The sequence below is a fragment of the Protopterus annectens genome, chromosome 4.part1 (genome assembly GCF_019279795.1).
Source record: "Protopterus annectens isolate FY-2018-M chromosome 4.part1, PAN1.0, whole genome shotgun sequence".
Taxonomy (NCBI): Eukaryota; Metazoa; Chordata; order Ceratodontiformes; family Protopteridae; genus Protopterus; species Protopterus annectens.
This window is the reverse complement of record NC_056734.1, coordinates 470,356,279-470,382,257: the sequence shown is the minus strand read 5'-3', so window position 1 is coordinate 470,382,257 and position 25,979 is coordinate 470,356,279. Positions and strand designations below refer to the sequence as shown.

At 33.6% G+C, this 25,979-nt stretch overlaps 1 protein-coding gene across 1 annotated transcript in view; it reads left to right on the top strand.

Annotated features, from left to right (window-relative positions):
• Positions 1-25,979, top strand: part of LOC122801235 (mucin-5AC-like) — a 475,953-nt gene that overhangs the window by 264,281 nt on the left and 185,693 nt on the right. Inside the window, exons 6-9 of the mRNA XM_044070787.1 lie at positions 794-892; positions 5,143-5,241; positions 14,033-14,131; positions 15,027-15,230. Coding sequence (XP_043926722.1) covers positions 794-892; positions 5,143-5,241; positions 14,033-14,131; positions 15,027-15,230 — 501 coding nt within the window. The remainder of the gene's footprint in view (positions 1-793; positions 893-5,142; positions 5,242-14,032; positions 14,132-15,026; positions 15,231-25,979) is intronic.

Sequence of the window (25,979 nt, the reverse complement as noted above, 5' to 3'; positions counted from 1 at the left end):
ATATGGACAGACTCAAAAAACTCCAACTATTCTCTGTCTCATATTGCCTACTTAGAGGCAATCTCTGCTTGACTTACAAAGCCATGTCTGACCCAGCTCTGTTAGAAATGATACATCTAAAGAAATCCCAATCCCTCTACACTGCATGCTCCAGAGACCTCAACCTCATTACCACAATCAACAGAACAAGCTGGAGGAACAGGTTCATGACCCAGAGACTGCACATGTTATGTAAAAGACTTTGTATACATGTCAAACAGAGCACTTCACTGGCCCTCTTCAAGAGAAATCTGGATGAGTGGATTGAAAATAGAAAATTCATCCCGGGGGTCACTCCAGTGGCTCTACTTGACAGAGGCACTGGGAACTAAGGTCATGTGGCAAAATGCTAGGGTAATCCTATGGGCTAGTATGCTTGTAAAGGCTCCAGGGCCATTAGCCTAGTACACATCTATGAACCTATAACCTGAATAGAAAACCCACTTCACATCTCCCTTAAGTTTTGGAAGCCTGTAATGCATTGGGAATAGAGTTTCAAAGTGAAAGAACATAACCACCTCAGTTTTCTTCTAAATGACAGTGCCTTCCATTCAATGCCTAACCAGGTGATGAGTAAGGAATGAAACATTTGGTTGGGATGTAGCTGATGACTCTATCCTAGTAGAAACAGAAAGTATTGCAGAGTAGGAAATGCTCCACTACTGAGGAGAGACATGACCTCTAATTGAAAAGGTTAAGATTATGTAATGAGAACCAAGTTGTCATTTTCTAAAATATGCAACATTTCTTACAGAGACAACATCAGGGCAAACATCTATAAAAGATACAGAGAGCAGCACATCTCTTCCTGTGGAAATATCAACCACTAGTTTCAATGCTATTCCTACAACAGGTAAAAATTGTCCTTCATTATTTAGTTAATAATGGACACCTGACACAAATTAGCATTAAACAAGAAGTGAAACCTTATAATTACTATGCATGCTGTTTACTCTCAGAAAGAGGACATTGTATATTGCTATTTCTAAAAACTACTCACTTATCAATCCACAGATCAATTAGGGATCATCAGATGTACCTCTTTACTCTGTAAGAGCTATAAACTATTGTATGTTGTTCTTCTTAGTGAATTTTACTATCTCTAAAACCTCATAGACACAGCTTTCCTTTATACAAAATAGATTATTTTTAACAAAGTAGAACAGTATCAGATTTTCTCGTAAAACTATAATGTCAGCTGTTGACTGGAGCACTTTTAATGTATATGTAAAATAATACACAATGGCAATGACCAAAATCAGTTACAAGTCATAACTACCAGAGTTTAAAATTTTTCAATATTCCACACACAAAATCAAAGTTTAAGAACCACATTTATTATCTAATTAATTAAAAATTCTTAAAGCTCATAGACTTGAAGGGAAAAAAAGTTAAATATTAAAATCTTATGATCTGTAGAGTACATAAAAGTTGAGATCAATAGTGAAACTACAAAATCATACAGAACATCTAGTAAAATACTAACAAAAAGCCCACAAAAAATTTTGTAATACTAAAAAAATTTAAAAGAATTAAATGTGTTAATAATGAATTTCTTTTACCAATGAGTCAATCAAATTATAGAAGCTTACTTCATAGTCAAAAATATGACTTTACCATATTATCTATAGAGAAAGTGCTTCCTGCTAATAGTTAAATAACATAATAATAATGAAAAAAATAAAAAAACTTTTTTTCTTTGTAGTTTACAGTTTCATACATCGACAAGTAGTTTAACTATCATATGGCTTAATGAAAATGAATTAAGAGATGAATATTTTTATAACATTTTTGTATAAGCAGAGCATTTTGGCGCAGTTGCTGTATTCTGCAGAATCACGTTAAAATACTGAAATGGTAATTAAATATGAGAGAGCTCTATCATTTTTAATGGACTGCATATCTATAATGATTTGAAACTTAACATGCAGTCATCTGTATGCTTTCTCATAGCTTCGGTCAGTTTGGAAAATATTTTTTCTACACTCTTTGTTGCAAACTATAGAATGTAACCCATATTTTGTGTATTTGTACAACAAAATTGGCATGTAATGATATGAACTATAAAGGAGGTGCTTTTGGCACTTTTCTGTTAAAGCAGAAAATAAGTTGATACATGAAACAGACAAGGAATTGTTAATTTACTGAATGAATTGAGTTTGTAAAATAAATATCTTTTTCAATAATAAGGTAAAACAGGATCAGATTTGCTGGGAAAAATGTCATATCAGTGGTTGACTGGAACATTTGTAATGTGCAGGTAAAATAATATACAATGACAATGGCAGAATTCAGCCAAAAGTTAAAACTACCAAAGTTGAAACTATTTCAGTAGTCCAAAAACAAAATCAAATTTCAAGAAGCACATTTATTGTTATTTAAAAAAAATGGAAGTTTTTAAAGTTCATAGACTTGAATGAAAAAAATAACTACATGTAAAAATGTTATGATCTGTAGAGTTCATAAAACCTGAGGTGCATCATGAAACTACAAAAATCTTGCAAAACATATGAAAAATACTAAAAAACAATCCTAAAAAAAATTTGTAATAATAATTAAAAATGTAAAAGAACTAAATGTGTTAACAATGAATTACTTTTACAAAAGGATCAAATTAAACTAACTGACGTCATAGACAAAAAAGACTTTGTAATTCTATCTGTAGTGAAATTGCTACCAGATAGTATTTAAATACAAATGAGACACCTTTCCTCTTGTTTGAATTTTACTGCTTCATAAATCTAAATGAAATTAATGTTACATGCTTTAAAGAAACATGAATTAAGACATGCATAATTTTATAATATTTTACATATAAGCAGAATATCTTTCTGAATATTCTATAGTCTGCAGAATCACAATAAAATAGTGCACTGGTAATTGAATATGAATGAATTCTATCATTTTAAAGTACTGATGCTCTATGATGTATAGGAATTTAACATATTCATCAGCATGTTTCATCATGCCTTTGATTGATTTGTAAAAAAAATTTGCAAACAATAAGGGGTAATCCATATTTGGTGGATTTGTCAAACAAAATTATGTAATGATTTGTGCTATAAAGCTGGAAACTTTCCATTTTTTATTAAGACAAAAATAAGTTGACAGGTAAAAAAGATGAAATACTGATGGTTTACTAAAATAAGTGAGTTTGCAAAATGCACATCTGTTTCAGTAAAGCCAAATTAATCAGTAGTTTAAGAAAGAAAGCGTACTGCATCTCCAACTCCAAATACATCAGGCTCTTCATTTACTGTAGTTCCTGTATCAGTTTAAGAAATAGCAACAAAAAAAAAACATTCATGCATGAACTAGAGATTATCACAATAGTCCTACAACTACATTAAGCTCTATATTTACTCTACTTGCTGTTTCACTTTCAGAAAAAGCATCAACAGAAATAGTCATTCAAGAAAATGAGAGTACCACATATAGTCCTTCAAGTACACCAAGCTCTACTTTTATAACAGTTACTGCATCAATTTCAGAAACAGCATCAACAGAAACAAGCATTCAAGAAACAGAAAGTACCACATCTCCATCTCAAAGTACATTAGGCTCTACTCCTGTTCCTGTTACTATGGCAGGTAAAGGTAGAAATATATGTTAAGGACAAAGGTTTTATAGATCAAAGTTACATTGCAATTTGATTATCATTGATGTTTCATTGGATTTGCTCAGCTTAAGCCCTACAGTTGGTTTTCTGTTTAGTGAACTTAAGGTTTATGAATTATGATTTACGTAAGCAATAAGAGAATATGACATGAATTGCTCAGAAAGCTATTCCTTATAAAGTTACAGGTCATCAAACTGATAATCTAATCACTGATTTTTTTTTATATTATACTTACCAAGTTTTAATGCACTTTGTGTTCAGATGCACATTACAAGGGCATATTAAATGGTAAAGCTTTTCTTAAGGGACATTTCTGAATGGGTTATTTGACATTGAAGAATTGTGCATTGGCACTATATTGCTATGTAAGTCCTCTATGTTCAACAATGTCAAATGACTGAATTCCATTTTGGAATCATTCTAGGAATACATCTTTTCTAAACTGACTATAAGCTCTTAGAGATATCCTTTCAATTTCACTATGAATCAAAAGTTGTTTAACTTCTTGAGGTAGTGGTATACACACTGAGTATATTCTTACAATACAGCTTTTGATTTTTTATTTAAAACCAGTAGCTCTCTAACAGCATTATGGGCATTAATTCTTAAATATAACTTGCAACATAAAAGTTAGCAGCTATTCCTGTATAATATTCTATACTTACCCATCACATGATGAGTCAAACTCTTGTTTAGATATCTTTGAGCATAAATTAATATGGTTATTTCCCAATGTAGTGACTATCCATGGTGGTTAAAGAAGTTAGCATAATCTCCACTGAATGATAGGTTTTCATTCTTTCAATTTTCTTAAATGTGTTTTAGTAGTGATAGTTTCAAATGAACTTAAAATACAATTTTACAACTTATTTTGCAAAGCAGATTATTTCTGGACTTAAATATTGAGGAAAACATATAGAGATTGCGCTGTCACTGAAACTCAAGGGACTTAGGTTTAATATGTGACCCCAAAACTGAAGAATCCTTGCAGGTAAGGTAAACCATCAAGTGGAATTGTGTGTTCATCATTTTCCTGTGGGGCTTGTAAGTGCAAGATGATCTGACAGGAAATCAGGGAGGGCAATTTATCAGCCAAAGACTGCAGAGGGCAGGTCTTCTTCCTGGCAATGATTCTTATAGATGAGATGGATAACTTTAACAGAAAACCCACTTCACATCTCCATTCAGTTCTGGAAGCCTGCTATGGATTGGGAGTAGAGTTTTCTAGTCAAAGAACCTATTAGCCACTTCTATGTTCATGTAAACAACAGTGCCTTCCATTCAATGCTCAAACAGGTGATGAGTAAGGAATGGGACAGTTGGTTGGGATGTAGGTGATGGCACTAACCTAGAAGAAACAGAGAGTATTGCAGAGTAGGAAATGATGCACTCCTGAGGAGAGACATGACCTCTTATTGAGAAGGTTAGGACTATGTAATGAGCTACAAGTTGTCACTTTCTTAAATACACAATATTTCTTGCAGAGACAACATCAGGGGAAACATCTACTAAAGAAACACAGAGCAGCGCATCTCCTCCTGAGGAAATATCAACCACTAGCCTGAATGCAATTCATACAACAGGTAAAAACTGTCCGTCATTACTTTGTTAATAATGGACACCTGATACAAATTAGCATTAAAAAAAAGTGAAACCTTCTAATTACTACAGATACATTTTACTACCAGAAGGATAAAAGTTTAAATTGCTGTTTCTAAAAACTACTCACTTATTGATCCACATAACAAGAGATGATCAGATGTACCAGTTCACTCTGTAAGAGCTAGAAGGTAATGGGGGTTGTTCTGCTTAGTCAATTTCACTATCTCTAAACCATCATAGACATATCTTTGCTTTACACAAAACATATTATTTTTAACAAGCCAAAACAGCATCAGATTTGCGGGTAAATCTTTTGTGTCAAATGTTGACTGAACACTTGTCAATGTATAAGTAAAATAATACACAATGGCAATGACAAAAATCAGCCACAAGTCATAACCACCAAATTTAAAACATTTTCAATATTCCACACACAAAATCAAATTTTAAGAAGCACATTTATTGCTATCTAATAAACTCAAAATTCCTAAAACTCATAGACTTGAATGAAAAAAAAAAAAAAGAAATATCCGTAGAGTATATAAATGTTGAGCTAAATAGTGAAACTGCAAAACCCATACAGAAATTCTAGAAAAATACTAACAGACAGACCAGAAGAAATTTTTATAATACTAAATAAAAAAAAAAGTAAATGAAATGAATGTATTAATACTGAATTTCTTTTACCAAAGATTCAAATTACAGAAGCTTTGTTAATAGGGGAAAATATGACTTTACCATACTACCTATAAAGTGCTTCCATCTAAAATTTAAAGAACACTATAATATTAAAAAAAATAAACCTTTTTCTGGTTTGAATTTTATAGTTTCATAAATCTATATATACTTTAACAATCATATGTCCTATTGAAAATAATTTAAGGGATGGATATTTTTATAATAGTTTTGTATCAACAGAATTTTTGGTGTAGTTGCTACATTCTGCAGAATCACATTAAAGTACTGCAATGGAAATTTAACATGAGGGAACACTATCATTTTAATGCACTAAGTATCCATAATGATTTGAAAGTTAACATACACTCATCTGCATGCTACTGATGGCTTTGGTCAGTTTGGAAAATAGTTTTTCTACATTCTTTGTTGCAAAGTATATAAGGTAACCCATATTTTGTGTGTTTGTACAACAAAATTGGAATGTAATGATATGAGCTATTAAGTAGGTATTTTTTCCATGTTTCTGTTAAAGCAAAAAATAAGTTGATACATGAAACAGACAGGAAATTCTTAGTTTACTGAAATAATTGAGTTTGTAAAATAAATGTCTGTTTCAGTAAAACAGTAAAACAGCATCAGATGTGCTGGGAAAATATCATGTCCAAGGCTGGCTGCAACACTTGTAATATGGAAGTAAAATGATATGCAATAGCAAAAGCAAAAGTGAGCCAAAAGTTAAAATGCCAAAGTTTAAACTATTTCACTACTTCACAATCAAAAATCAAATTTCAAGAAGCACATTTATTGCTATTTAAAAAAACTGGAAGTTCTTAAAGTTCATTGACTTGAAAGAAAAAATAGCTAAATATAAAAATGTTATACTCTGTAGTGTTCATAAAAGCTGAGATGCATTGTGAAACTACAAAAATCTTACAAAACATATGAAAAATACTGATATACAGTCCACAATAAATTTTTGGTAATAATGTAAAGGCTAAGTGTGTAAGCCATTAATTAGTTTTAGAAAAAGATCAAAATAAACAAACTGACTTCATAGAAAAATAATATATTGTTAGTCTATCTGTAATGAAATTGTGACCCATTAAGAATTTACATAAAAATGAGACACCATTCTTCTTGTTTGAATTTTGAGTTTTCTTACATCTACATGAAATTAAATGTCACATGCTTATGGAGTAAGCCATGGATAATTTTATAACATTGTTCCTATACACAAAATACATGGGTGAAGATGCTATATTCTGCAGAATTACATTAAAATACTGCACTGGTAATTTAATCTGAAAGAGTTCTATAAATTTTATTCTAGTGATGATCTATGATGAATAGAAACTTAACATATATTCATCTATATGTTTGTTTATGCCTTGTATCGACATATAAAATAATTTGCAAAATATAGCAGGTAACCCATATTTGGTGCATTTTCAAACAAAATTGGCATGTAATTGTTTGTGCTATAAAGTTGGAATTTTTTTATTTTTTGTTAAGAGAAAAATAAGTTGACAGATGAAATAGGTGAGACACTAATAGTTTAACAAAATAAATGAGGTTGTAAAATAGACATCTGTTTCAGTAAAGCTGAATGCATCAGTAGTTTAAGAAAGAGAGGTGACTGCATCTCCACGTCTAAATTCATCAAGCTCTTCATTTACTGTAGTTCCTCTATCAGATTCAGAAACAGCAAATTATGCACTCCTGAGGAGAGACAATGTTAAGTTGTCAATCTCGCCTTCATTCTTGCTTGATGGGTTCAGAGCCGATCCTCGGCTCTGACTTGGCACTTGCTAAGCTCGAGAGTCACTTTTACCAGCTCGAGGCAGTCCCATATCCCATGATGCAAGGCGGTAAGTACCCAGATCTCGTTTGCCGCTTCGCTGATGAGGTCCTCCTTTTACCAGCTCCTGGTAAGTGATTTATACACTACTACTTTTGCCCCTTTTTCAGTTTAAAGTTAATTTTAAACTTAAATTTTATAGTTTTAGACGAGTTTTAGTCCTTTTCTGACTAAAATTCCCTCTCTCTAAAAAGTTTTTAATCAGGCCTTCTCCCATCCCATCCCCCCCTTGTTAGGGTGTGTGTGTGTTTGTGAGAGAATAGTTTTTCCCTTTTTCTTGGGATTGTAATTTTTCTTGGACAGGTGTTGTGTGTGTGTGTTTTTACACCATGTCTAAGGAAAGGGTCTCAGGCTTTAAGAAGTGTGACTCGTGCTGTCAGAAGATGTCTCTGACAGACGGTCACACTTCTTGCTTATACTGCCTGGGACCTCTCCACCTGCAGGACTCCTGTGTGATTTGTCATTCTTTTAGCCAGAGAGTCCTGCAGGAAAGGAGAAATAAGCTTATTTTGAGGGGCCTACTTAAGCCAGAGGGCTCTCTGGCTAAGTCGGCTCCATCTAAGACTTCTAAGTCTTCCAAGGCCCAGGCTTCTGTGTCCAAGCCTGCGGCCTCGGCTCCGACTCTTTCAGAGTCGAGATCGGCTCCGGCTGGAGCCGATTCTGGTTTGCACAAACCTTCGGCACCGATGGCTATCAGTGCCGATTCTGGTTTGACCACTTCGGTGTCGGCTCCGATCGGTTCCGATCACCATGTGGCTCAGGCTTCGGTGTCGGCACCGACCGGCTCTGACACCCTTACTTTTTTGTCCGTATCGGCTCCGGCCGGAGACGATGCATCGAAACTTTCTGTTGGTGCCGAAAAGTTGTCGGCTCCGACAGCTTCCATAGTTTCGTCGGCTCCGATGGTTCCTTCGAGGAAGAGGTCTAGGTCCCCTTCCTTGGAACCGATACTCTCGGCTCCGGCTTCTCCTCTCCTCTCGGAATGGTGCCATCGGAGCCGATCATCCAGGTCATCCAGGCTTTCTGACCATGATTTAGAGAGAGTGGTCAGTAGATTATTAAAATCACAGGCACTGGCCCAAATGCTACATAGTCCGTCTCAACAGACGACTATTGGTCCACACCCCATTGTAGTTCCTCCTTCGACTCTACCCCAGAGTTTGGAGTTGGAGTCTTCGGGAATGGTTTCTGCTACGGCTGAGGGACAGATACCCCCTTCTGCTCCTTCAGCCTCTACTCTTATCTCCTCTTCGAGACCTTCCTCAGAGGGATTCGGTGGTCGGGCTTCCCTGGTCTCCTCCGAGGGGGTGAGTGGCATCGGACCCTTGTCCGACCCCACTCTTCCCCTTGGAGTCTCGGCCTTGGTAAGCTCGGCTCCAACATCTGCCTCGGAGCCTTCCCTTTCGGTGGGTCCTGGAGTTCCTGGTTCTTCGGAACGCGTTCTCTCGGACCTCCCTGGGAGGGGAGCCTTCAAGGTGATGAAGAGTGTGCTGGCCACTGGACTCAGCCAGCAGTCTGTTCCCTTAGCTCCTCCCTCTATGGTGCCTGTCGACATCTCTGCCACTTCTCTTGCTCCCGGACCCAGAGATCCTCCGCCTCAGGTTTCCCCACTGGAAAGAACCCCCTCTTCCGAGGATTCTCCTTATCTGTCAGGAGATCCTCCGCGAAAGAGGACCTGTAAGAGGAAACACGTAGACTCCCCCGAGTCTATCACTTCAGATACTGACTTAGATGAGTCAGAGGGATCCCCAAGATCCCCCTCTGAGGATGTCTCCTTCTCAGACATCTTAGAACTCCTTAGACAGAGGGGAAACTGGCCCACCAATAATCCCTCTGAGGATGAGTCAGTATACCTGGAGGCGTTTGGATCTCGGCCCTCCACCTCCTGGGTGTCTCCGCCTTCGACCCCTTATGCAGGTTATTGCTCGAAAGGCGTGGGCTGCTCCTGACTCTGTAGAGCCATTCCCTAGGAGGCCTTCTAAATTTATTACTGCCCCATCGGACAAGCAATTCCTCACAAAAGGTGTCCCTGCTGATGCCATGGTGGTGGCGGCTGCCACTAAGAAGGAACTTGCAGATCCTTCCGTACCTGTCTATCCTCCTAATAAGGACTCTAGGACCATGGATAGATATGGTAAGCGGATGTTCTCTTCAGCGACCTTTGCTATGCGTTCGCTGAACTACCTATGTCACTTCACCAGACTCCAGAGGGATATCCTTAAGGAGCTAGGTGAAGTAGCACAGGATCCTACAGCTGCAGGGGCTAGAAAAAATTGCTTTGCAGCTAGGAACCCTTAATTCTATTGCTAACTCCTCCATGCGACTGATATCATATGCTGCTGATGGAGCGAGTAGGGCCGCAGGTACAGGTGTGGCTCTTAGACGCCAAGCCTGGATGCGGCTCTGTAATTTTGCAGATCCCTTTAAGGCTTCCTTCACAAACTCTCCCTTTGATGGGTCAGCTTTGTTTGGCCCTCAAGTGAAGGAAATGTTGACCAGGTGTGAGCAGGACGGCAAGACTCTTTCTGCCATAGGGGTCCATTTTTCCACCCCTTCTAGACCTTACCCCAAAGGGCAGAAGGGTGGCAAAATGTGGTTCCGCAAATCCCAAGGAGTCACGCCGGATTCACGTGGTCAGTTTACCCCTAGAGGCAGGGGGGGTAACAATAACAGATGCCGCTCTAGAGGCAGAGGGGGTCCACAAAACCAGGGAAGCAGAGAGCCTCTCTCTGACAAGCCCTTTCAGCATCCCTGAGATGTTGCCCGGCTGTCCATCCTTGGAGGCAGTCGGGGGAAGACTTTCGCTGTACCCAGAAGGCTGGCGTTCCCTCACTCAAGACAGATGGGTACAGTCGATCATATCCGAGGGTTACAAAATTCCTTTCGAGGAAAGTCCTTTCTATCACTCAAATTCCCTTCCAGATGTACCACCCGGTCTAAGGGAAATTGCAGAGTTAGAAGTCTTAAAACTACTGCAAAAAAGAGCCATTCAGCCAGTTACAACAGATCATTCAGAGCCCGGAATCTACTCAAGGTTCTTTTTGGTCCCCAAAAAGACGGGAGACTGGAGACCAATATTGGATCTCAGCAGACTCAACAAGTCTGTGAGGAAGACAAGATTCCAAATGGTCACTCTTCAGTCAATTCTGCCCTTCTTACAGAAGGACAACTGGATGTGCTCAATAGATCTTCAGGATGCGTAATATCACATAAAAATTCACAGATGCTCCAGGAGATTTCTCCGCTTTCGGCTGGGGTCCAGTCATTTCCAGTTCAGAGCCCTGCCCTTTGGTCTCACTACAGTCCCCAGAGTGTTCACCAAATGTATGGCAGTGGTCACGGCTCACCTGAGACGTCAAGGATTCCAGGTGTTTCCGTATCTCGACGACTGGCTCCTTTCAGCCACCACCAGGCATCAGCTTGTTCAAGCCAGGGATTACACAATAAATCTTTGTTCTCAATTGGGCATCTCGATCAACTCCAAAAAATCATCCTTATTGCCCTGCCAGTCTATTACTTTCATAGGCAAACTTAAACACTGTTCGGATGTCAGCTACCCTTACAGATCTAAGAATCTCAGACATTCAAAGTCACGTCAGGATCATTCTAGGCAACAAGAAGGTACAGGCCAGAATGGTTCTAAAGGTGTTAGGCCTCATGGCTGCGGCCATTACCCTTCTTCCCCTGGCTCGCTTCTATATGCGCCTTCTTCAATGGATGTTGTTCACTCAGTGGTCTTACCAACAACTTCCAATGCATCACCAAATACTGGTGACACAGATTTGCAAGAATCATCTTGCTTGGTGGATCACTTCTCCCCAGATTCACCAAGGCAGACACTTTGTACCCCCATCCCCGGTAGCCACTGTCACTACGGATGCCTCCCTGATCGGGTGGGGGGGTCATTATCAGGGCAGGATGGTTCATGGGATGTGGCAACCTTTCTAATACCACCTGCACATAAATGTCCTGGAGATGAGAGCAGTGCTTTTAACATTGCAAGCCCTCAACGACTTTCTTCCCGTAGGGACAATTGCAGTCCACACAGACAACATGTCTGTAGTTTGGTATATCAACAAACAGGGCGGAACCAAGTCCTACCCTTTGTGTCGAGAAGCGCTCAGACTTTGGCAATGGGCGATCTCCTCTCATCGGTTTCTGGTAGCAACGCACATCCCTGGGAAAACCAACATTTTAGCGGACAGATTGAGCAGAGCTATTCTCATGCCTCACGAGTGGTCTCTCAAACAATCTATAGTGGAAGAGATTTTTCTGGAATGGGGTCGCCCATGTTGCGATCTTTTTGCTACTCCCCAAAACAGCAAATGCCCAGACTTCTTCTCTCTTCCCACTGCCAGGCCATCCCCCCAGAGACGCTCTGACCCAGGATTGGCCCCAGGGACTTCTTTATGCCTTTCCTCCATTTCCTCTGATCCCTCAAGTTATCCAGAAAGCAACCGTTTTGAGAGCCAAATTGATTCTCATTGCTCCTTATTGGCCTCGACAAATTTGGTTTCCGTTCCTCCATCGTCACCTTTTGGTGCAGCCGTGGCATCTGGGCCCAGTGCCAGATCTTCTGATTCACCAATCCGGTCAGCTGCACTGGTCTATCCCTTCTCTCAACCTCACAGCATGGTTGCTCCACTTCCTTCCTTAGCCAGGCTTCCTATGATCTCTAACCCTGTTAGAGACATCATAGTAGCTTCTTAAAATCCTCTACCAGGAGGATTTATACAAGCAAATGGAAACGTTTTTCTTATTGGGCTAAAGCCAAGAATATTGATCCCTTCACTGCTCCAGTTCAAGCAGTTTTGGATTTCTTAGCGGAGATTTTTCACGCGGGCTCCTCTGCTTCCACAGTTAGAGTTCAGTTGGCTGCTATCTCGAACTTTCATGTCGGGTTCGCAGATCACAACATTATGTCCCACAGGCTTTGTAGAGCCTTCTTGAAAGGAATTTTCCTCCTGAAGCCTCCAGTCAGGAGTCCTCCTCCTCAATGGGACCTAAATTTAGTGCTGACATCCTTGATTCTTCCCCCCTTTGAGCCAGCTGTTTCTTGTTCCCTGAAATTTCTTTCATGGAAAACTTTATTCCTGGTTGCTATTACATCGGCTAAGAGGGTGTCTGAACTTCATGCTCTATCTGTTCACCCCCCCTATTTGGTCTTCCACAAAGACAGAGTATCATTGAGAACTAATCCGACCTTTTACCTAAGGTCGCCTCAAAGACTAATTTGAATCAAGCCATTGATCTCCCTGTATTTTTTCCAAACTATTCAAACAGATCGGAACAAAAATGACATTATCTTGATGTCCACCGCCAACTCAGATATTATTTGGACAGAACAAAACAATTCAGGAAATCCGATCAACTCTTTGTTTCCTATGCTGATAACAAGAAAGGCCTTCCTGTCTCAAAAGTGACCTTATCTAGATGGCTTTCTTCTGTCATCTCTGAAATTTATTGGCTCAGGGGAAAACAGCTGTGCTCAAAACCTAAAGCACATTCAACCAGAAGCTTAGCTACTTCTACAGCCTTTCAAGCTAGACTTCCTTTAGACACTATTTGTGCAGCGCCACTTGGGCCACTCTCATACTTTTGTTTCCCATTACAAATTGGATTTGGCCTCCAGGGACAGAGCCAGTTTTGGCTCTACCGTTCTCAAGAGTCTGTTCCATTGAGCCACCCAGGATAGAGGTGCTAGGGACGTGGTCCCATCAAGCAGAATGAAGAGATTGACAACTTAACATTGAGAAGTTATGTACCTACCATAACGTTCCATGTTAGTTGTCTTCTCTCGCCTTCTTTCTTGCGACCCTCCCTCCTTCCCCCAGGCCTGGACAGACCTTTCTCTACAAAGAATTATATTTCTGAAGACCATACAGATCTGGTCCTTCTACCATCCTGCAGGTTTTTCTCTTCTTTCTTCTTTTGGGAAGTTTTTATGCTAGGTGCTATTGCCCTTTTGTCATCAAACGAGATCTGGGTACTTACCGCCTTGCATCATGGGATATGGGGCTGCCTCAAGCTGGTAAAAGTGACTCTCGAGCTTAGCAAGTGCAGTGGAGCCGAGGATCGGCTCCAAACCCATCAAGCAAGAAAGAAGGCGAGAGAAGACAACTAACATGGAACGTTATGGTAGGTACATAACTTCTCATTACCTCTTATTGAGAAGGTTAAGATTATTTAATGAGACGCAAGTTGTCATTTTCTTAAAGACACTATATTTCTTGCAGAAACAACATCAGGGCAAACATCTACTAAAGAAACACAGAGCAGTGCATCTCTTCCTGAGGAAATATCAACCACTAGCCTGAATGCAATTCCTACAACAGGTAAAAACTGTCCATCATTACTTTGTTAGTAATGGACACCTGATACAAATTAGCATTAAACAACAAGTGAAACCTTCTAATTAATACAGATGCATTTTACTATTAGAAGGATAAAAGTTTAAATTGTTGTTTCTAAAAACTACTCACCTATTGATCCACACATCAACAAGGGATGATCAGATGTACCAGTTCAGTCTGTAAGATATAGAAGGTAATGGGGGTTGTTCTGCTTCATCGATTTCACTGATATACAGTCCACAATAAACTTTTGATAATAATAATGTAAAAGCTAAGTGTGTTAACCATGAATTAGTTTTAGAAAAGGAGCAAAATAAACTGGGTGAAAATGCTATATTCGGCAGAATTTCATTAAAATACTGCACTGGTAATTTAATCTGAAAGGGTTCTATAAATTTTAATCTAGTGATGATCTATGATGAATAGAAACTTAACATATATTCATCTATATGTTTGTTTATGCCTTGAATCGACTTGTAAAATAGTTTGCAAAGTATAGGGGTAACCCATATTTGGTACATTTTCAAACAAAATTGGCATAATGGTTTGTGCTATAAAGTTGGAATTCTTTTATTTTTTGTTAAGGGAAAAATAATTTGACAGATGAAATAGGTGAGTTACTAATAGATTAACAAAATAAATGAGGTTGTAAAATAGACATCTGTTTCAGTAAAGCTGAATGCATCAGTAGTTTAAGAAAGAGAGGTGACTGCATCTCCACGTCTAAATTCATCAAGCTCTTCATTTACTGTAGTTCCTCTATCAGATTCAGAAACAGCACCAACAGAAACATTCATGCATGAATTAGAGGTTATCACATATAGTTCTACAACTGCATTAAGCTCTACATTTACTCTAATTGCTGCTTCACTTTCAGAAAAAGCATCAACAAAAATAGTCATTCAAGAAAACGAAAGTACCACATATAGTCCTTCAAGTACACCAAGCTCTACTTTTACAACAGTTAGTGCATCAATTTCAGAAACAGCATCAACAGAAACAAGCATTCAGGAAACAGAAAGCACAACATCTCCATCTCAAAGTACATTAAGTTCTCCTCCAGTTCCTGTTACTACAGCAGGTAATGGCAGAAATATATGTTACGGACAAAGGTTTTGCAGATCAAAGTTACATTGCAATTTCAATGTCATGGATTTTTAGTTGAATTGTATCAGCTTAAGCCCTACAGCTAGATTTCTGTTTAGTGAAGTTATGATTTTGAACTATGACTTACATAAGCAATAAGAGAATATAACATGAATAGCTCACAAAGCTATTCCTTATAAACTTACAGGTCGTCAAACTGATAATCGAATAACTTACTTTTTTTATGTTATAGTTGGCCAGTTATAATGCACTTTGTGTTGAGATGCAATTTATAGGAAAATATTAAACCGTAATGCCTTTCTTAAAGGCCATATCTGAAAGGGTTATTTGATATTGAAGAATTCTACATTGGCACTATATTACTATGTAAGTCCTCTATGTTCAACAATGTTGAATGCCTGAATTCCATTTTGGAATCATCCTAGGAATACATCTTTTCTAATCTGAGTATAAGATCTTAGAGATGTCCTTTGACCTTCACTGTCAATCAAAACTTTGTTTAACTTCTTGAGGTAGTGTTATACCCACCTATTACATTTTTACAATGCAGTTTTTGATTTTTTCATGTAAAACCATTAGCTCTCTAACAGCATTATGGGCTGTGATTCTTAAATATAACTTTCAACATAAACGTTAGCAGCTATTCCTCTATGACATTCTATACTTACTCATCACATGATGAGTGGAATTCTTGTTTAGAAATCTGAGTATAAATGAATATGGTTATTTCCAAAAGTTGTGACTATCCATGGGGGTTAAAGAAGTCAGCAGAAGTTCCACTGAATGGCAGGTTTTTATTCTTGCAGTTTTGCTAAATGTATTTTTTGTAGTGATAATTTCAAATGAACTTAAAATACAATATTACAATTTATTCTGCAAAGCAGATTATTTTTGGACTTAAATATTCAGGAAAAACATATAGAGATTGTGCTGTCACTGAAACTCAATTGATTTAGGTTTAATAAGTGGCTGCAGAACTGGAGAATCCTTGCAGGTAGGTAAAACCGTCAAGAGGAATTGTCTCTTCATCTCTCCTGTGGGGCTTGCAAGTGGAAGATGATTTAACAGGAAATCAGGGAGGGCAATTTATCAGCCAAAGAGTGCAGCTATCACTTTCTGTGCTTGCCACAGGGGCAGGTCTTCTCCCCTTTTTTTTTAAAATTTCCCTTTTTTTTTTTTTGGGGTAAAAAATTCCCCCGGGGGAAAAAAAATTTAAAATTTTTTTTGGGGAAAAAAAAAAAATTTTTTTTTTTTAAAAGGGTTTTTTCCCCAATTTTGGGGGCCCCTTTTTTTTGGGGGTTTTTTTTTTCCCCCCTTTTTCCCTTAAGTTTTTTTTCCCCGGTTTTCCCCCTTTTGGGGTTTTTTAACCCCGGGGGGGAAAAAACCTTTTTTCCCCCCCCCCTTCCCCGGGGTTTTTTTTTTTTTTTTTTTCTCCCCCTTTTTTTTCCCTTTTTTGGGGGGTTTTTTTTTTTTCACCCCAAAGGGGTTTAAAAAATTTATCCCCCCCCCCCTTTTTTTCCCAAAAAAAAATTTTTTTTAAAAATTTTTTTTTTAAAAAATTTTAAACCCCCCCCTTTTTTTTTTAAACCCCCCCCAAAAATCAAAAAAATTTTTTTAAAAAAAACCCCGGAAACCCAAAAGGGGGAAAAAAAAAAAGGAAACCCCCTTTTTTTTTTTTAAAAAAAAAAGGGTTTTTTTCAAAAAAATTTTTTGGGGGGGTTTTTGGGGAAAAAAAACCCCGGGAAAAAAAAAAACCCCCAAAAAAAAAAAACCCCCTTTTTTCAGCCCCCCCCCCCAAAAATTTTTTTTCCCCCCCCCCCGGGGTTTTTCCCTTTTTTTTTCCCCCCCCCCCCAAAAAAAATTTTTAACCCCCCCCCCCCGGGGGGATTTTTTTAAAAAAGAAAAAAAAAAAATTTTTTTAAATTTTATTTGGTTGTCTTTCCCCCCCCCCCCCCCCCCCCCCCCCAAAAATTTTAAGATTTTTCCCCTTTTTAAAAATTTTTTTTCCCCTTTTTTTTTTTTTTTTTTTCCCTTTTAAAAAAAGGTTGGGTTTTTTTCATCAAAAAATTTTGGGGTTTTTTCCCCCAAAATTGGGGGGTTCCCGGGGGGAAAAAATTGGGAAAAAAAAAAGGGGAAAAAGGCCCCCCCCAAAAAAAAGGAAAAAAAAAAAAAAAAAAATTTTTTTTTTTTTTTTTAAAAGGAAAAAAGGGGGAAAAAATTTTAAAAAATTTTTTTAAAAAAAAAAAAGGGGCCCCCCAAAAAAAAAACCCCCCTTTTTAAAAAAAAACCCCCCAAAATTTTTAAAAGGAAAACCTGTTTTTAAATTTTAAAAAAGGAAATTTTTTTTTAAAAACAAAAAAAAAAAAAATTTTTTTTAAAAAAAAATTTAAAAAAAAAAAAAATTTTTTTCCCCCCCAAAAGGGGTTTTGGGTTTTTTTTTAAAAAATTTTTAAAAATTTTTCCCCTTTTTTTAAAAAAAATTTTTAAAAAAAATTTTTTTAAAAAAAATTTTAAAAAAAAAAAAGGGGAAAAAATTTTAAAAAGGGCAAAATTTTTAAAAAATTTTTTAAAAAATTTAAAAAAAAAATTTTTTTTTTTGGGGTTAAAAAAATTTTAACTTTTATCTTTTTTTTAAAAAAAAAAAAATTTTTTTTAAAGGGGGCCCCCCCAAAAAAAAAAATTCCCAAATTTTTTTTAAAAAAATTTTTAATTTTTTTAAAAAATTTTTTTTTTTTGGGGAGAAAATTTTAAAAAAAAAGGGGAAAAAAAAATTTTTTAAAAAAAAAAAAAAAAATTTTTTTTTAAAAAAAGGGGTAAATGCACCCCAAAAAAAAAGGGGGGTTTTTTTGGTTTTTAAACCCCCCCCTTTTTTGTTAAAAAGGGGAAAAAAATTTCCCAAAATTTGGGGTTTTTTTTTTTTTTTTTTTTCCCACAAAAAAAAAAGGCCCCGAAAAAAAAAAATTTCAAAAAAAAAAAAAAGTTTAAAAAAGAAAATTTAAAAAAAATTCAAAAAAAAAAAAAAAAAGAAAAAAAAAAAACCCCCTTTTAAAGAATTGGGGTTTTTTTTAAAAAAAGGGAAACAAAAAAATTTTTAAAAAAGGTTTTGGTTTTAAAAATTTTAATTTAACCCCTTTTTTTTTTTTAAAGTTTTTTAAAGGATTTTTTTAAAAAAAATTTTTAAAAATTTTAAAAAATTTTTTTAAAAAAAAGGGCCAAAAAAAAATTTTTAAAAAATTTTAATTTTTGGGGGGTTTTTAAATTTTTTTTTAATTTTTTTTTAAAAAAAATTCCCCTTTTTTTAAAAAAAAAAATTTTTTTTTTTAAAAACCTTTTAAAATTTTTGTTTTTTAAATTTAAAAAAAATTTTTTAAAAAATTTTTTTTTTCCTTTTAAAAAAAAAACCTTTTTTTTCCGGGAATAAAATTTTTGTTTTTTTTTAATTTTAACCCAAACCTTTTTTTTTTGGGGTTTTTTTTTTTAAAAAATTTTAAAACCCCTTTTTTTTCAAAAAAAAAAAAAAAGGGTTAAATTTTTTAAAAAAAAATTTTCCCTTTTTTAAATTTTTTTAAAACCCCCAAATGGGGGGTTTTTTTTAAAATTTTTTTTTAAAAAAAAAAAAAACCCAAGGGGGGGAAAATTCCCCCCCTTTTTTTTTTTTTTTTTAAAAAAATTTTTTTAAATTTTTCCCAAAAAAAAAATTTTTTTTTAAAAAATTTTTAAAAAAAACAATTTTTTGGGTTTTAAAAAAAAAATTTGGGTTTTTTAAAAAAAAGGGGGGGGGGGGAAAAAAAAAGGGAAAATTTTTTTTTTTGGGGGGGGGGGGCCCCCCCCGGGGGGGGGAAAAAAAAAAAAATTTTTTTTCCCGGGGGGCCCCCCCTTTTTTTTTGGGGGAAGGTTTTTTAAAATTTTTTTTTTTGGGGTTTTTTTTTTTTTAAAAACCTTTAGGCCCAATTTTTGAAAAAAAAATTTTTTTTTTCCCGGGAAAAAAGGGGGGGAAAAGGGTTAAAAGGGGGGAAAAAAAAAAGGGGGTTTTGGAAAAAAAAAAAGGGGGGGAAAAAAAAAAAATTTTTTTTAAAAAAAACCCTTTTTTTTTTAAAAAATTTTTTTCCCAAAAAAAATTTTAAAAACCCCCTTTTTTGAAAAAAAAGGGTTTTTTAAAAAAACAAAAGGGGTTATTTAAAAAAAATTTCCCAATTTTTTAAAAAAAAAATTAAAAATTTTTTTTTTAAAAAAGGTTTTCTTCCCCCCCAAAAAACAAAAAAATTTTTTTTAAAAAAAATTTTTTAAATTTTTTTCAAAAAAAAAATTTTTTTTTTTTAAAAAAAAAAATTAAATTTTCCCAAAAAAAGGGGAAAAATTTTTTTTAAAAAATTTTTAAAAATTTTTTTTCCCCTTTTTTTAAAAAAAACCCAAATTTTTAAAAAAAAATTTTTTAAAAAAAGGGGGGAAAAAAACCGGGTTTTTTTTAAAAGGGAAAAATTTTTTTAAAAAACCCTTTTTTTTTTAAAAATTTTTAAATTTTTTTTAAAAATTTTAAAAAAAAAAATTTTTTTTTTTTTTAAAACTTTTTATTTAAAAATTTGTTTTTTAAGGGAAAAATTTTTTTTTAAAAAAAAAAATTTTGGTTTTTAAAAAAAAAATTTTTTTTTTTTTAAAAAAAATTTTTTTTTTGGGGAAAAAAATTTTAAAAAAAAAAATTTTTAAAAAAACTTTAAAAAAAGGTTGAAAAAAATTTTTAAAAAAAAAGGGTTTAAAAAATTTTTCACCCCCCCTTTTTTATAAACCCCAAAAAAAAAAAATTTTTTTTAAAAAAAAGGGGAAAAAAAAAAAAAAACATTTTTTTAAACCTGCTTAACCCCAAAAAAAAAAAAATTTTTTTTTAAAAAAGAAAAAAAAAAATTTTCAAAAAAAAGCCTTTTTTTAAAAACCCAAGTCACCAACCCCCAAAAAAACAAAAAAAAATTTTTGGAAACAGAAAAAAAACCCCCCTTTAAAAACAAAAGCCCCCCCTTTTTTAAATACAAAGGTTTTAAATTTTTTAAAAAGGTTTTGGCAAAAAATTTTTTTAAAAAAAATTTTTAAAAATTTTTTTTTTTAAATTAATTTTTTTTTTTGGGAAAAAATTTTTTTAAAAAAAAAAAATTTTAAAAAAAAAAATTTTTTAAAAAAAGGGTAAAAAGTAAAAAAAAAAAAATTTTTTTTAAGTTCCAAAAAATTCCTTTTTTGTTTTTTTAAAAAAAAAATTTTTTAAAACCTTTTTAAAGGAAATTTTAAAGGGTTATTTTTTTTTTAAAAGGGTTTTTTTTAAAATTCCTTTTTTCAAAATTTTAATGGCCCCCATTTTAAAAAAAATTTTTTTTTTTTAAATTTTTTTTTTAAAAAATTTTAAAATATTTTTTTTTTATTTAAAAACCCCCTTTTTTTTTAAAAGGGGTTTTTTTTTAAAAAAAAACCCCCTTTTTTTTTTTTTGGGGTTTTTTTTAAAAAACCAAATTTTTAAAATTTTTAAAAAATTTAAAAATTTTGGGAATTTTTTTAAAACCCAAAAAAATAATTTTGGTTTTTTTTTTTTGGGGGTTTTAAAAAAAAATTCCAGGGTTGGGGGTTTAAAAAAAATTTTTTTTTTTTTTTTAAAAATTTTTTTTTTAAAAATTTTTTTTCCAAAAAAATTTTTTTTAAATTTAAAAAAAAAAAATTTTTTTGGTTTTTCAAAAAAAAAAAATTTTTTTTTTTGGGCTAAATTTTGGGGGTTTTTGGGGGAAAACCCCAAAAAATTTTTTAAAACCCCGGGGTTTTTTTAAAATTTTTGGGGGGGGGGGGGAAAATTTTAAAAAAGGGGGGGGGGGTTTTTTTTCCCCCCCCCTTTTTTGGGGGAAAAAGGGGGGGGGTTTTTTTTTTTTTGGGGTTTTTTTTTCCCCAGTTTTTTTAAAAAGGGGGTTTTTTTTAAAAACCCCCCTTTTTTTAAAGGGGGTTTTTTCCCCGGGGGAAAGGGGGGGAAAAGGGGGGGGGTTTTTTTGGGGGAAAAAAAAAAAAATTTAAAAAAAAATTTTTGGGGTTAAAAAAAAAAATTTTTTTTTTTTTTTTCCCCAAAAAAAGGGAAAAAAAAAAAAAACCCCCCCCTTTTTTTTAAAAAAAAATTCCCCTTTAAAATTTTTCCCCCCAAAATTTAAATTTTTTTTTTTTTTAAAAAAAAAAAAAAAAAAAATTTTTTTTAAAAAAGGTTTTTAATTAAAAAAAAAAATTTTTTTTTTTTTCCCCCCAGGGGGGGGTTTTTTAAAAGGGAAAGGTTTTTTTGGGAAAAGAATAAATTTTTTTTTTTTTTTTTAAAAATTTTTAAAAAAAAAAAAACTTAAAAAAAGGGGTTTTTGGAATTTTTTAAAAAAAAATTTTGGGGGGGAAAAATTTTTTTGGGTTTTTTTAAAAAATTTTTAAAATTAAAAAATTTTTTTAAATTTTTTAAATTTTAAAAAAAAAAAACCCTTTTTTTTTTTTTTTTAAAAAAATTGGGGGGGGTTTTTTAAAAAAATTTTTAAATTTTAAAAAAATTTTGGAAAAAGGGGGGGGTTTTTAATTTTTTTTTTTAAAAAAAAAAATTTTTTTTTTGGGAAAGGGGGGAAAAATTTTTTTAAAAAAAGGGGGGGAAAGATTTTTAAAAAAACCCCCCCCAAAAAAAAAACCCCCTTCCCCCCCCCCCCCTTTTTTAGGGCCCCCCCCCCAAAAAAAAAACCCCCAAAACCTTTAAAATTTGGGGAAAAAAAAAAATTTTCCCCCCAAATTTTTTTAAAAAAAAAAAAAAAATTTTTTAAAAAAAAAATTTTTCCCAAAAAAAGCCCCCTTTTCCCCTTTTTTTTTCCCCCCCCCTTTTTTAAAAAAATTTTTAAAAAAAAAAACCCCCCCTTTTTTTTCCTTGGGCCCCCCAAGTTTTTTCCCCCCCTTTTAAAAATTTGGGTTCCAAAATTTTTTGGGAAAAAAAAATTTTTAAATTTTCCCCTTTTTGGGGGGCCCCCCCCCCCTTTTTTTAAAGGGAATTTTTTGAAAAAATTTTTTTAAAAAATTTGGGTTTTCCCAAATTTTTTTTTAAAAAAAAACCCTTAAAAAAAATTTTTTTTTAAAAAACCGGGGAAAAAAATTTTTGGGATGTTTTTTAAAAAATTTAAAAAAAAAAAGGGGGCCCAAAAAAAATCTTTTAAATTAAAACCTTTTTCCTTTTTTTTCCCCCCTTTTAAATTGTTAAGGTTTTTTTTTTAAAAGGGTTTTTTTTTTTTTTTTAAAAAAAACCCGGGGCCTTTCCCCAAAAGGGCCCCTTTTTTTTTTTTTTAAAAAAAATTTTTTTTTTTTTTTTTTAAAAAAATTTTTAAAAAATTTGGGGTTTTTTTTTTTTTTTGGTTTTTTTTTGCCCAAAATTTTTAAAAGGGTTTTTTTTTGGGGGGTTAAAAATTTTTAAAAACCCTTTTTTTTTCCCCCCTTTAAAAAAAAAGGGGGGGGGGTTTTTTTTTTTTTAAAAGTTTTTTTAAAATTTAAAACCAAAAACCCCCAAAAAATTTTTTTCCCGGGTTTTTGGGGGGAAAAAAAGGAAAATTTTTTGGGGGGGGTTTTTTTAATTTTTTTTTGGGGGAAAAAAGGGAAGGGGGAAAAATTTTAAAAAGGGTTCCCCCCCGGGGGGTTTTAATGGGGGGTTTTTAAAAAAACCGGGGGGGAAAAAACCCAAAAAAAAAACCTTTTGAAAAAACCCCCCCGGGTTTTTTTTTGGGGGAAAAACCCCCCCCGGGGGTTTTTAAAGGGATTGTTTTTTTAAAAATTTAAAATTTTTTGGGGGTTTTCCCAACCCCTTTTCCCAAAAAAGGGAAAAAAGGGAAGGGAATTTTTTGGGAAAGGCCCCCAAAAAACAAATTTCAGGGGGGTTTTTTTTTGGGGAAAAAAAAATTTTGGAGAAAAAAATTTTTTAAAAACCCTTTTTTTAAAAAAAAATTTTTTTTTAAAAAACCCCCAAACAAAAAAAAAGGGGAAAATAATCTTTTTTTTCCAAAAATTCCCCAAAATTTCCCCCCCCTCTTTTCCTTTTGGGGCCCCCTTTTTTCCAAATTAAAAAAAAAAATTTAATTTTTTTTTATAAAGGTTTAAATTTAAATTTTTTCCAAAAATTCCCCTTTTCCCCTTAAAAAAAATTTTTTTTAAAAGGGCAAAAAAAAAATTTTTGGGGTTTCCTTTATTTTTAAAGGAAACCCCAAAACTTTTTTTTTGAAAATTAAAATTAAAATTTTTAAAATTTGGGAAAAAAGGGGGAAAAAAAAGGGGAAAAATTTTTTTAAAATTTTTAAAATTTTTCCGGGTTTTAATTTTTTTTTTTTTGGTTTTAAAAAGGAAAAAATTTTTTTTTTTTTTTTTGGGGGGCCCCAAAAAAAAGGAAAATTTTTTTAAAAATTTTTTGGGTTTTTAAAAAAAAAAAGGGGGGGTTTTTTTTGGGAAAAAATTTTTTTGGGAAAAAATTTTTTTAAAAAAAATTTTTAAAAAGGGAAAAAAAAAAGGGTTGAAAATTTGGAAAAAAAGGGGGCCCCCCTTTTAAAAAGGGGGGTTTTTTTTTTGGTTTTTTTTTTAAAAAAAATTTTAAAAAAAAAAAAACCCCCCCCGGGGTTTTAAAAAAAAAGGGTTTTTTTCCCCTTTTAATTTTTCCCCCCCAAAAAAAAAAAAAAATTTTTTTAAAAACCCGGGGCCCTTTTTAAAAAATTTTTTTTTCCCCCTTTTTTCCTCCCCCCAAAAAAAAAGAAAAAAAAGGGGGAAAAAACCAAAAACCCCCCAAAAAAATTTTTTTCCCCCCCCCCTTTTTTCCCCCCGGGGGGGGGGGTTTTTTTTTAAAAAAGGTTTTGAAAAATTTTTTTTTTTAAATTTTGGGCTCCATTTTTTTTGGGGGTTTATGTTTTTAACCCCGGGAAAAAAAAAGGGTTTTAAACCCAAAAGGGAAAAAAAAAAAAATTTTTTTTTAAAAAAAAAATTTTTTTTTTTAAATTGTTTTTTTCTTTTTTAAAAATTTTGGGAAAATTTAAAAAAAATTTTTTTTTTTAAAAAAATTAAAAAAAAAAAAAAACCCTTTTTTTTTTCCCCCCCCTTTGGAAAATTGCTTGGTGTCCTTCTAGATTAAAAGGAATTTTTTATTTTTAAACAAATAGGATGGTTCATATGTGGTTTAATAACCACATAAATTTGGAGATGAGAGTGCTTTTAAAAGCCTAAACATTTCGAATCAGACACAGACAACATGTCTGTATTTTGGTATATCAACAAACGGGCAACCAAGTCTATTTTGAAGCTCAATTTCAATGCATCCTCTCATCGGTTTCGGACAGCATCCCAAAACCCAAACATTTTAGCAAGAGCTACTCATCTAAATGGTCTCTAAACAATCTAAGTAAGATTTTCTGAATTGCATGTTCATTTTTTGCTACTCAAAACAGCAAACAGATTCTCTCTCTTATGAGGCCATAAGTCTGCCCCAGGACCCAGCTTCTTATGCCTTTTCCATTTCCTCTGATTCAAGATCCAGAAAGCAACCGGAGAGCCAAATTATTCTCATTGCTCAAAGTACAAATTTGGTTTCCGTTCCTCCATTTTACCTTTTGTGCAGCGGCATCTGGAATAATCTTCTGATTCAAATGGTCAGCTGGGTTTATTCTCTCAACTCCAGCATGGTTGCTCCACTTCCTTTTAGCCAGGTTTTATGATTCTAACTTTAGAGACATCATATAGCTTCTTAAAATTACAGGAGATTTATAAAAAATAACTTTTTTTATTGGGCTAAAGCCAGAAAAATGCCCCTTTGTGTTCAAGCATTTTGGATTTCTTAAATTTTCAGCCTTTCTTAAGTTGAGTTATTTGATATTAAAAATTTCATTGTTAATCACTTATTTTCAAAAAGGCTTTGAGACCCTCTTAAAAATTTTCCTCTGAAGCCTCAGAATCTCCTCCCCAATCTGGATAAATTTAGTGAATCCTTGATTCTTCTTAACAAAATTTTCTTGTTTAAAATTTTTTTCAGGAAACTTTATTCCTTTGCTATTACATGGGGGAGTTGAACTTCATTCTTTTGTTCATTGTCTTCAACAGAGTATTTGAACTAATTTTTCCTAAACTAAGCTAATTTGAATCAGCCCTTATCTCCTGTATTTTTCAAACTATTCAAACAAAAGAAAAAAATGACATTATCTTATTCCAAATCAGATATTTTTGACAGAACAAAACAATTCAGGAAATGTATTTTGTTCATGCTGATAACAAGAAATTCCTGCCAAAAGTACCTTATCTAATGGCTTTCTTCTTTTCATCTTAAATTTATGGAAAAACAGTGTGCTCAAAACTAAAGCACATTAAAATTACTACTTCTAATTCAAGCAGATTTTTACATATTTGTGGCTTGGGACTTTTTTTATTACAAATTGGATTTGGCCTAGGGACAGAGCAATTTTGCTCTACTCAAGAGTCTGTTCATTGCCCCAGGTGGGTGCTTTCAAGAGATGATTTCCAAGAATGAAATGGTCTTTTGTCCCTTCAGGGCAACCTTTTCAGTTATTTTGATCAAGGTCCAAGCATTTTTCTTCGGGTTTTTTCTATGTTTCTTGCACAAACGACGGGTTTCCTTGCATCTAATGCTCAACAGGTGGGGAAAATGATTGAGTTGGATGTGGGATGGTACTCCAAAAAACAAAAGACAGAGAGGAAATACATAGGAGGA